The sequence below is a fragment of the Coregonus lavaretus genome, assembly GCF_964263955.1.
Source record: "Coregonus lavaretus genome assembly, chromosome: 16".
Taxonomy (NCBI): Eukaryota; Metazoa; Chordata; class Actinopteri; order Salmoniformes; family Salmonidae; genus Coregonus; species Coregonus lavaretus.
Window position 1 is genome coordinate 40939185 of NC_140003.1, and position 12598 is coordinate 40951782.

The 12598-nt window shown below is 44.5% G+C and overlaps 1 protein-coding gene across 7 annotated transcripts in view; it reads left to right on the forward strand.

Moving 5' to 3' along the window:
* The window catches only part of LOC311144019 (ubiquitin carboxyl-terminal hydrolase 9X-like), a 79168-nt gene that overhangs the window by 23622 nt on the left and 42948 nt on the right, over positions 1–12598 (forward strand). For 4 of the 7 annotated variants that reach the window (XM_084179934.1, XM_084179935.1, XM_084179936.1 and 1 more), the window contains exons 8-20: positions 1589–1840; positions 2056–2194; positions 2421–2573; positions 2898–3002; positions 3285–3383; positions 3517–3624; positions 3795–3931; positions 4524–4562; positions 5657–5790; positions 6033–6123; positions 6373–6486; positions 6640–6868; positions 12305–12400. In XM_084179934.1, the coding sequence (XP_084036060.1) occupies positions 1589–1840; positions 2056–2194; positions 2421–2573; positions 2898–3002; positions 3285–3383; positions 3517–3624; positions 3795–3931; positions 4524–4562; positions 5657–5790; positions 6033–6123; positions 6373–6486; positions 6640–6868; positions 12305–12400 (1696 nt within the window). The remainder of the gene's footprint in view (positions 1–1588; positions 1841–2055; positions 2195–2420; positions 2574–2897; positions 3003–3284; positions 3384–3516; positions 3625–3794; positions 3932–4523; positions 4563–5656; positions 5791–6032; positions 6124–6372; positions 6487–6639; positions 6869–12304; positions 12401–12598) is intronic. The other 3 variants (XM_084179938.1, XM_084179939.1, XM_084179940.1) reach the window with 1 other exon arrangement.

Below are 12598 nucleotides of genomic sequence, written 5' to 3' on the forward strand. Positions count from 1 at the left end.
GACTGATAATCTCCCTCGATCTGGGGCTCCACGCAAGATCTCACCCCGTGGGGTCAAAATGATCACAAGAACGGTGAGCAAAAATCCCAGAACCACACGGGGGGACCTAGTGAATGACCTGCAGAGAGCTGGGACAAAAGTAACAAAGCCTACCATCAGTAACACACTACGCCGCCAGGGACTCAAATCCTGCAGTGTCAGACGTGTCCCCCTGCTTAAGCCAGTACATGTCCAGGCCCGTCTGAAGTTTGCTAGAGTGCATTTGGATGATCCAAAAGAGGATTGGGAGAATGTCATATGGTCAGATGAAACCAAAATAGAACTTTTTGGTAAAAACTCAACTCGTCGTGTTTGGAGGACAAAGAATGCTGAGTTGCATCCAAAGAACACCATACCTACTGTGAAGCATGGGGGTGGAAACATCATGCTTTGGGGCTGTTTTTCTGCAAAGGGACCAGGACGACTGATCCGTGTAAAGGAAAGAATGAATGGGGCCATGTATCGTGAGATTTTGAGTGAAAACCTCCTTCCATCAGCAAGGGCATTGAAGATGAAATGTGGCTGGGTCTTTCAGCATAACAATGATCCCAAACACACCGCCCGGGCAACGAAGGAGTGGCTTCGTAAGAAGCATTTCAAGGTCCTGGAGTGGCCTAGCCAGTCTCCAGATTTCAACCCCATAGAAAATAATATAAAATAATAATAATATGCCATTTAGCAGACGCTTTTATCCAAAGCGACTTACAGTCATGCGTGCATACATTTCTGTGTATGGGTGGTCCCGGGGATTGAACCCACTACCTTGGCGTTACAAGCGCCGTGCTCTACCAGCTGAGCTACAGAGGACCAAAATCTTAGGAGGGAGTTGAAAGTCCGTGTTGCCCAGCGACAGCCCCAAAACATCACTGCTCTAGAGGAGATCTGCATGGAGGAATGGGCCAAAATACCAGCAACAGTGTGTGAAAACCTTGTGAAGACTTACAGAAAACGTTTGACCTGTGTCATTGCCAACAAAGGGTATATAACAAAGTATTGAGAAACTTTTGTTATTGACCAAATACTGATTTTCCACCATAATTTGCAAATAAATTCATTAAAAATCCTCCAATGTGATTTTCTGGATTTTTTTTCCTCATTTTGTCTGTCATAGTTGACGTGTACCTATGATGAAAATTACAGGCCTCTCTCATCTTTTTAAGTGGGAGAACTTGCACAATTGGTGGCTGACTAAATACTTTTTTCCCCCACTGTATTCACACACACACACACACTTTAATGGATGACATTTAAAGAGCATGTTTCACTAGCTCTTCAGTGCTTTCTACATTATATGGGGCTAACTCACACCATTCACCACCAGTGTGTAACATCCCACCGTGCCATCGCTAAAGAAGGCCTCAGGCTCTTGCTGTGACGGGTCTGTCTTCATGACTAGATAGATGTGGTCATTTAGCGGACACTTTAATGTGGCCCATAGAGCAATCAAACCCACAACTCTGGTGTTGTAAGAGTCATGCTTCAACCAATAGAGCTATGGGAACAGCATGGTCTACTGGATGTGTTGTGACTGTGTTGTTTTGTCCTCCAGGCCTTTCGGGCAGTGTTACGAGTTCCTCACGTTGCACACGGTGAAGAAGTACTTCCTGCCCGTCATCGAGATGGTTCCTCAGTTCCTGGAGAACCTGACGGACGAGGAACTGAAGAAGGAAGCCAAGAACGAAGCCAAAAACGATGCCCTGTCCATGATCATCAAGTCCCTGAAGAACCTGGCTTCCAAGGTGCCTGGGCAGGAGGAGACTGTCAAGAACTTAGAAATATTTAGGTTAAAAATGATTCTTAGGTGAGTTCGCTTCAGGCCAAACTGTCCTAAAGGTTTTGTTTTAAAACACCTGTCTTGGTAACTATTGGCTGAACGCTAACCTGAGATACGTGCACGCATCGTGTATTGATGTCAATGTAAAAATTTGAGTAATGCTTGTGGATTTTAGTTAGGAATTGCCCCTATGTGAACTATTTGTTGATAGTAATCTGTGGTGGTTATGTTTTCATCTGCAGGTTATTGCAAATTTCCTCTTTTAACGGCAAAATGAATGCACTAAACGAAGTAAACAAGGTAATCTCCAGTGTGTCCTATTACACACATCGGCATGGCAACCCCGAGGAGGAGGAGTGGCTAACTGCAGAACGCATGGCGGTGAGTTAACCATCAATCAATCAAATCTATGTATTTTTTATTTAGTAATAATAATTGTCAGCGAACATGAATACACACATACAAAATGAAGTTAAATGTATTTGTTTAACGCTACACAAGCGCCTTTTCACAAAGTGTGTAGTATAGAGAGTATACCGTAGTGTGGTTTGTGGTGGCGTAGTCGGCAGAACTGATGGAGATTGAAAGATGTCTGTCTATCTGTCAGGAGTGGATCCAGCAGAACCACATCCTGTCTATTGTGCTGAGGGACAGCCTCCACCAGCCTCAGTACGTAGAGAAACTAGAGAAGATACTCCGCTTCGTCATCAAGGAGAAAGCTCTTACCATGCAGGATCTGGACAACATCTGGGCTGCACAGGTACAGTGCCTGCGTGTGTTAGTGCATGCGTTTGAAGAGAGAAAATCATTGATGATCACACATATTGTGCATGGTTCAGGTGAAGGGGATATGACCCGTAACAGCTCTTACGACAGAATGGGAAATCCTTCGTCTTACCTGGGGCATTTCCAGGTCTTTGGGGTTGATTTGCTGAAAACGCCCTTACCTAAGCATGGCTCGGTCCATGAAATGGCGTTAATGTGCCCCATGTGAAATGTAAGGCTGAAAACAGATAATCCAGCAGTGTGATTGTTGACATGTTGTTTGTTGACATTTTTTGTTGACATGTTGTTCCACCGGCAGGCTGGTAAACATGAGGCCATCGTGAAGAACGTCCACGACCTTCTGGCCAAGCTGGCCTGGGACTTCTCTCCTGAGCAGCTTGACCACCTCTTTGACTGCTTCAAGGTGAGACCTCTCTCCACACACACACACAGCACGTTTCACTATCCTTGTAGGGACCAGAAATGTATTTCCCTTAACCTTAACTCCTAACCCTAAACTTAAACCCGAAATGTAACCCCTAAACCTAAAATAGCTTTTGTCCTCGTGGGGACCTGGGAAATGTCCTCACGAGGGATCATTTTACTTGTTTTACTATCCTTGTGGGGACTTTCCGGTACCAACGAGGAAGCCCACACACACACTTTGCTCTCCTAACCCCTGTGGTGGTTTGTTTGCGGTCTGCAGGCGAGTTGGACGAACGCCAGTAAGAAGCAGCGTGAGAAGCTGTTGGAGCTGATCCGTCGTCTGGCGGAGGACGACAAGGATGGAGTGATGGCCCACAAGGTAAACATGGGTTAAAGAGATGTATTTTTCTAGCTCCTGTGCGCCATTTGGATATGAGTAATGAAGGTTCCTCTCCTCCTCTGCTCCATTTGGATATGAGTACTGAAGGTTCCTCTCCTCCTCTCACCACAAGGTGCTGAACCTGTTGTGGAACCTGGCTCACAGCGACGACGTGCCTGTAGACATCATGGACCAGGCCCTCAGTGCTCACATCAAGATACTGGACTACAGTTGCTCTCAGGTAATACTAGGTACCAGTCAAGAGCCAGGCGACTGCTTTCCCACACGGCTCAAGGTATTGAGAACCAGCCAATGTTTTTAGGGGTATGTTGGGGTGCTAGCAAGGACTGGCTTATGGCTGTGTGTGTGTGTGTGTTCCTTGAATACTGTTGATGTTGATGTTCATTTCAGGATAGAGACACGCAGAAGATCCAGTGGATCGATCGCTTCATAGAAGAGTTGCGCACCAATGACAAATGGGTGATTCCTGCACTAAAGCAGATCCGAGAGATCTGTAGCCTGTTCGGAGAGGCTCCTCAGAATCTCAGGTAAAGGAATGGACAGGGTCAGAGTTCAACTACGGGCTGGGAGGGAGACATCATTTATAAACTCTGTTGAACATGCTTGTGATTTACAAAGATATAGAAACGGAATGAGTACAAATTTAGGATAATTCAGAAGGACATAACAGAAAGAAATGTACACTGTATAGCAGCCATGCTTCTTTGTCAGCTCTATACTTTAGATTTCTATCTGCAACATTTTAGATATTCACCCCACTTTAATTTTTGTTTTGCTCAGGATGCTATGCTTGGTTATACGTTTTCTCTACGCCTTTAAAGAATGGCATTTTAATCACATTTCCAGAGGGGCTGAAGCATGCCAACTCTTTTGTAAACAGGCATTTTCTGTTAACAGTCTGAGATTTGACCTTGCCATCCAGTTTGATCGAACAGTGAACATTCTTAGACTAAAACCGAGCGAATGTACTGTATCTTGCTTCTTAAACGCTGAGTTCTCAAAGTAGCATAGATATTGTTGAATTAGGTGCTGCTTTTAATAACATGCAGTTGTACTGACTGAAGTAGCATTGGTAAATGCAGCAAATATGTAGCACACCACATGCCTGTTGTTTTTCAGAAAGAAAATGCCTATTAACATACAAACGAACTTAGTGGGGTAAGTTGACAGCTAATTTGGGGGATATTATGGCCATTTTGTTATTTGAAATTGTAAAAAATGTCTAAATTCACTCTTTCTCTCAGATGGTACAACAGATCTGTAATGTTTATTTTCATTCATAAATCTGCTTTAGCAAACCTTTCTCAAGGTAAACCTCAAATTACACCCTATTCCATATACACTACTGCACTACCTTTGACCAGAGCCACAAATGACTCCAAATAGTGCACTACTTTTCACCAGAGCCACAAAAGGCTCTTGTCAAGTAGTGCACTACATGGGGAATTGCATACAAAAGTAGTGCACTACATGGGAAATAGGGTGTAATTTGAGATGCACTCAAAAGCGTCTCTTTCTGCACCGGCTCCTCTTAGCTTCAATCACCGACTGTTTGCAGGGTGACATTTTGGGGGCATTTCTGGGAGCACTGCTTACTCACATTTCCTAAACACATCGTAGTGATTTTAAGAATGAAATTCCTCACCATTTCTCTTTCTGCACACACAGACACACACACACACACACACACACACACAGATCATGGGGTACTGTTTAGAATGTTGGATATACCAATACTGCTTTCTTTGCACTACAGATGCAGAGAAGCAACAAAATTCCACTTATTCTGCAGATAAATTATTGTAATAATTTCATTAGTAGGAGTGGGGGTAAAAGTTGATGTTGTCGGCCTGTCATAGACATGGTGACTAAAGTCTCTGAACCTTTCTGTCTATCTCCTTCCCACCTCTCTCTCTCTCTCTCTCTCTCTCTCCATCCCCCTCTCTCTCTCTCTCTCTCCATCCCCTCTCTCTCTCTCTCTCTCTCTCTCTCTCTCTCTCTCTCTCTCTCTCTCTCTCTCTCTCTCTCTCTCTCTCTCTCTCTCTCTCTCTCTCTCTCTCTCTCTCTCTCTCTCTCTCTCTCTCCATCCCTCTCTCTCTCTCTCTCCATCCCTCTCTCTCTCTCTCTCCATCCCTCTCTCTCTCTCTCTCGCTCTCTCTCTCTCTCTCTCTCTCTCTCCATCCCTCTCTCTCTCTCTCTCGCTCTCTCTCTCCATCCCCCTCTCTCTCTCTCTCTCTCTCTCTGCTCTACAGTCAGACCCAGAGGAGTCCTCATGTGTTCTATCGTCATGACCTGATCAACCAGCTGCAACACAACCATGCCCTGGTCACGCTGGTGGCTGAGAACCTCTCTGCCTACATGGAGACCATGAGGCAGTTCTCTAAAGGTATGGACCACCTCACACAGGAGGGGACATTTTCTCATTCATCACGATTGCCTCATTCTTGACTTTCAGACTTTTCTGATAGCAGAAAATCTTAAATACTATTTCTCTATGTTCTCTACCCTCTTTTTCTAACCCTGGGGCAATTAGCATGTTAGATTTCCATTTGGAAAAACCTCAGCAGTTGGGTACAATTGAAAGATGCACCTTGAGCCCTCACATAGATGATTGTGTCTGTCGTGTAGCCGAGCAGACGGAGTTTGACCCCCAGACGGTGAGGGTAGGGAGCCGCTACAGCCACGTACAGGAAGTCCAGGAGAGACTCAACTTCCTGAGGTATGACATCACATCCGCAGGGCAGTATTCATTAGGCACCAAACAGAAGAAAAGACTGTAACCGGCAGAGACCGACGCGCTCTTTTCTGTTTTCCATTGCAAAGCCCTTTAAAACGTTTTCCATTGCGTAACCTAATGAATACGACCCAGCTCTTCATCTTCATGGATTCAATGAATGGAAGTGAACGGTGAACTGAGCCACTGTAGTCTGATCATAATGGTTCATGTATGCGTCTGTGTTGTCCCCAGGTTCTTGCTGAAGGACGGCCAGTTGTGGCTCTGTGCTCCTCAGGCAAAACAGATCTGGAAGTGTCTGGCCGAGAACGCAGTCTTTCTTTGTGACCGAGAGGCCTGCTTCAAATGGTACGCTGCCATCGTCAATATTATTATCACCTCGAAAGGGTGAATATGGCTACAACATATTTCTATTTCCTTTGTCTCATTCATAGAGAACAACTCAAATGTTCTCAATTTTCTCAACACGAGAAACACCAAGTCAACTCTGTTCATCCCCAGGTACTCCAAGCTGATGGGAGACGAGCCAGACCTGGACCCGGACATCAACAAGGACTTCTTTGAGAACAACGTTCTGCAGCTGGATCCGTCTCTGCTCACGGAGAACGGCATGAAGTGCTTTGAGAGGTTCTTCAAGGCCGTCAACTGCCGGGAGGGCAAGCTGGTGGCCAAACGCAGGGCCTACATGATGGACGACCTGGAGCTCATAGGACTGGACTACCTCTGGAGGGTGAGTTATTTAGCCTACTTATCACTGTTATGAAGCTGTTATAACTGGCAGCTGTTGGACCAATGTTCCCTCTCGCGCAGCTCCCCCGGGACTGCTGCCCAGAAGAAATATCAGCCCATGCAGAGACGCACGAGATTGAACTTCACTCAACTTTCTAGAGTTTTCCCCGTTAGTTAACACTATCAACATTTCCCTTTACTGTGGGAATTGTGATCGAATCAATGCAGTATTAGCCACTTTCAATGCAACATACCGAAACAAAAACGAACTATGCAAGACTTGGTATGCAAAACTAACTATGCATGAGATTTTGTTGTAGGCAGAATGCTGATGCTGATTCTCTGTAATAATGGTATGGGAATAATGATGCATTTTATTTTGTAAAGTGGTTTCTTGCATCAAACATTCAGTCACTTCCTTGTCTGAAGGACAAGTGGATAAACAGGTTAATGTCAAGCCCTGCATGTTGTTTTTCAAGTCTCATGGAATGTAGGTCTACATCGAACACCACACATTGGCTGTTACTGTAGGCTGACTGATAGAACAGCTATTTCCATGTTGAAATGTTATGGGATGCAATTTCTCCATTGTTTTTGATGGTAGGACTTTCTGGTAGGCCTACATTATGATCAAATAGCCACAGTAACCTACTTGACCGCTGTTAAAATTGTAAGTTAAAGCGGGTTCAGCCTCAGTGTTCACAGTAAACGCGCGCTGGAATTTGAACTGAATTTTCACAAAGTTCAAGTTTGCGCTCAGCAGACCTGAAATTTGCTCAGTGCCTCATTTTCTTTGAGGGCACATTAGGCTGGACTTCCTCTGGAGGGTGGGGTTTATAAAGCCTCTTAGCACTGTGGTTATGCAGCTGTTTTAGCAGACAGCTGTAACCATCTTTTTAAACCTTGAACTCCCTTTGGACTACATTCAGTGTCTTCGGAAAGTATTCAGACACCTTGACTTTTTTCCACATTTTGTTACGTTAGTCTTATTCTAAAATTGCTTAAATAAAAATCCTCATCAATCTACACACAATACCCCATATTGACAAAGCGAAAACAGGTTTTTAGACATTTTTGCAAATGCATTCAAAAATAAAAAACAGACCTTATTTACATAAGTATTCAGACCCTTTGCTATGAGACTCGAAATTGAGCTCAGGTGCATCCAGTTTCCATTGATCATCCTTGAGATATTTCTACAACTTGATTGGAGTCCACCTTTCGTCAATTCAATTGATTGGACATGATTTTGAAAGGCACACACCTGTCTATATAAGGTCCCACAGTTGGCAGTGCATGTCAGAGCAAAAACCAAGCCATGAGGTCGAAGGAATTGTCCGGAGAGCTCCGAGACAGGATTGTGTCGAGGCACAGATCTGGGGAAGGGTACCAAAACATTTCTGCAGCATTGAAGGTCCCTAAGAACACAGTGGCCTCTATCATTCTTAATTTGAAGAAGTTTGGAACCACCAAGACTCTTCCTAGAGCTGGCCGCCCGGCCAAATTGAGCAATCGGGGGAGAAGGGTCTTGGTCAGGTAGGTGACCAAGAACCTGATGGTCACTCTGACAGAGCTCCAGAGTTACTCTGTGGAGATGGGAGAACCTTCCAGAAGGACAACCATCTCTGCAGCACTCCACCAATCAGGCCTTTATGGTAGAGCGGCTAGACTGAATCCACTCCTCAGTAAAAGGCACATGACAGCCCGCTTGGAGTTTGCCAAAAGGCACCTAAAGTCTCTCAGACCATGAGAAACAAGATTCTCTGGTCTGATGAAACCAAGATTGAACTCTTTGGCCTGAATGCCAAGCGTCACGTCTGGAGGAAACCTGGCACCATCCCTACGGTGAAGCATGGTGGTGGCAGCATCATGCTGTGGGGATGTTATTCAGCGGCAGGGACTGGTAGACTAGTCAGGATTGAGGCAAAGATGAACGGAGCAAAGTACAGAGAGATCCTTGATGATAACCTGCTCCAGAGCGTTCAGGACCTCAGACTGGGGCGAATGTTCACCTTCCAACAGGACAACGACCCTAAGCACACAGCCAAGACAACGCAGGAGTGGCTTCGGGCAGTGGTGGAAAAAGTACGCAATTATCATACTTGAGTAAAAATAAAGATACCTTAATAGAAAATGACACAAGTAAAAGTCACCCAAACAAACAAATACTACTTGAGTAAAAGTCTAAAAGTATTTGGTTTTAAATATTATTCAGTATCAAAAGTACACGTAATTGCTAAAATATGCTTAAGTATCAAAAGTAAAAGTATGAATCATTTCAAATTCTTTATATTAAGCAAACCAGATGGCACCATTTTCTTGTTTTTTTTAATTTACGGATAGCCAGGGGCACACTCCGACTCTCAGACATCATTTACAAACGAAGCATTTGTGTTTAGTGAGTCCACCAGATCAGAGGCAGTAGGGATGACTAGGGATGTTATTTTGATAAGTGCGCGAATTGGACCATTTTCATGACCTGCTAAGCATTCAAAATGTAACGAGTACTCCCGTGTAGCTCAGTTGGTAGAGCATGGCGCTTGCAACGCCAGGGTTGTGGGTTCGATTCCCACGGGGGACCAGTATGAAAAAAAAAATGTATGCACTCTGCTCTGGATAAGAGCGTCTGCTAAATGACTAAAATGTCAAATGTACTTTAGCGTGTCAGGGAAAATGTATGGAGTAAAAAGTACATTATTTTCTTTAGGAATGTAGTGAAGTAAAAGTTGTCAAATATAAATAGAGTACAGATACCCCCAAAAAATACTTACGTAGTACTTTAAAGTATTTTTACTTAAGTACTTTACACCACTGGCTTCGGGACAAGTCTCTGAATGTCCTTGAGTGGCCCAGCCAGAGCCCGGACTTGAACCTGATCGAACATCTCTGGAGAGACCTGAAAATAGCTGTGCAGCGACCTCTGTGTCTGAAACAAAGGGTGAAATGACTGACTGCATGTCTGGCCTACAGTATGAGCACTAATGAACTGCTCAAGCATTTTACTATCCTTCTTTCTTGATCATGTTGTCTTCTGTCTCACCAAGCCCACATTCAAAAGGCACAACTTCAAAGAAGACCATACCCTCTGAATGCTGCTATTTGAGGTGATGATCATTAGTCATTTCCATGCATCTATAAACCTCTGGGTTCTGTGGGATTGTTTCAGGAGCAGCTGAAACGGATAGATTTAGTGAGTATGTCTGTATGGGAGAGAGGGGGCGGTGGGTGGCTGACCCAGTTAGTTAGCAGCCTAGCTGTTTGTGTTTAGTGACCTACATGGCCTGTAATCCCTCTGTGTTGTTAAATGCAGTCCTTACATCACAGAGGAACAGACAAGTCTTCTGGATGCCTGCTAAACCGAACATCAGCTTCTGTGGTGCTGAGGAGGAAGGGCTGTTTTAATGTTGTAGAGTCTGTCAGTCCAATGGCTTCTGATGATGTTGTAGTCGGGGCTTTAACGGTATTGGTACCGAACCGCTCGGTACGGAGACTTCGGTCCGCACTGTGAACCTGAATGAGTACATAAAACCAATATTTATTTATTTTTTAACACTAGGCCTATAGGCTATTCCTACGCTGCATTGTATGCCATTGCCTAGTGAGGAAATCTGAGCTGAGAAAACATTGTAGTCTATTCCGTTAAAACAACTGCAGCCCATGCGCCCGTTGTAATCAGAATTCCTATCTTAACTGCCGGATTTCAAACTATCCTTTTCGTCATTGTTTAAATCTCCAGTTTAGGAACATTTTGGCTTCATAGTCGATTTAAAACGGCGATGGACAGTTGTGGATAAAACGTTAATAGCATGTTCTCCACTGCTCAACGAGAATAGCCTATGCAGAGTGGCGCGTGTAGCTTGTTGTCGTCCAATCACAAGTCATCGACGCGCCACTACAGTCATGGAGCGTTCTTGTGTGGAAAACCAAGTTAGGAGATTATCTAATTAATGGAAGATGGAATTAAAAGTGAAATGAAAAGTATATGCTACAACAAACAAGAGCCGACAGTTAGGCTGCTATTTAATCATCTGAATGGATGTGTTGTTATTTGTAACTGTAGGACAGTACGAAAGCGCATGCAGACTCAAATAGCAGCTAATTTAGCTAGCTGTTTTAGCCAACTAGCTTCTCTCGGGTTGATGCAGTCAAGACAGGTACTACGTAATCATATTGGATGATAAATAACCTAGCTATGACAAGCTAGAAGTTAGTCTACTAGCGCAAGTCTTCTCGGTTGGGTGCTGCCTCCCTCCCTCCTTGCTCCCGTTTCACTCGCTCACAGCACACACACCGCAAGGTCCCTCCTCCGCCTGCTCTCCCTCGCGTTGTATCAGCTCTGGTTAATAAAGTAGCTTACAAATGGTATTTTCTGCTGCTTCCTTCACTCGGATCCGACCACGTCTATACGGAACTTGTCGACCTCGGGTCCGTTCGGAACGGGTCTCTATATTGAAAAATGTATTTATGCATATTTGTCAGGGTGGGAAAGCCCCAGGTCCATTTCGGAACGGGTCCTTGAGGCCCAACATAACAATCCCCGTCACAACAGAAAATGCCAGGAACATTGTGAATGATGTCACAGAAACTGGACTTGGGCCACAAATAGGGTGCTTTTAAATTGTGCGTATTTTGCCAGTAAACAAACATTAACTGCAGTAACTGTTGGAATTTCATTTTTCTGCTGTACGGTAATCGAACCGTGACCCCAAAACCGCAATACGTACCGAACCGTGGGTTTTGCGAACCATTACACCCTTAGTCTGACCAATGGCTTCTGATGATGATGAAACCTGTGTTGGTTCAACGTGTTCTTCTAACCTTGTTATTCACGCTCTGGGTATATTAGATCATTCACAAGTTCATTTGTTTTAGATGTGGGATTTCTAAACCTTGTTCTCACTTCCTATGCATAGCTGATTCAGGAGTTGTGTTGTTGTATATTTGGGTATTCAGCCTTTTTGCACGGTATGGGTCTAGGCTACATTTGAGTTCATTGGATTTTCTCATATGCAATGTTTGGTTGCGAATTATGTATTTTTTTGCATCCTAAGCAAAGCTCATTTTACAGCACTGATGTTATTGATTTGGCTGGTAAGCCGTGTGTGGTACACATTTAGCGCGTACACACACACACACACACACACACACACACACACACACACACACACACACACACACACACACACACACACAGTATTTGAGGCTGGGTTCGTGCACTGCTGTAAGTGCTGTTAGTGTGTGAGACCTGCTCAGGGTCAGCGGGTAGTGACTGGTGATGATTCTGTGGGCTGTTGCTGAGTACCTATTAATGGCCCCCTCCTCTAGTCTGGATGAGTCATAACACACACACACTTTTCAGTGTTGTCTCCAGGGCTGTATGATAGAGAGAGGGGGCCGGAGGCGTCCATTGATTCCGTCTGTTATTTCCTCCTGCCAGGTCGTAATTCAAGGGAGCGATGACATCGCCAGTCGAGCCATAGACCTGCTGAAAGAGATTTACACCAACCTCGGACCAAAACTACAAGTCAATCAGGTAACCTGGGTGTCCGCTGTCCCGGTAACAATAACGGCTCAATCTGCTGTTAGGTCATCCGAAATCATCTAGCCATTTTGAGACAACCACTTACATATAAACACAGTCATGAATAGAATAGTGATTGTATTGCCAATCAATTGTAGTTGATTATAATTTAGACGGGGACAGTCCGTGTGAAACACCGCTACAGCATCC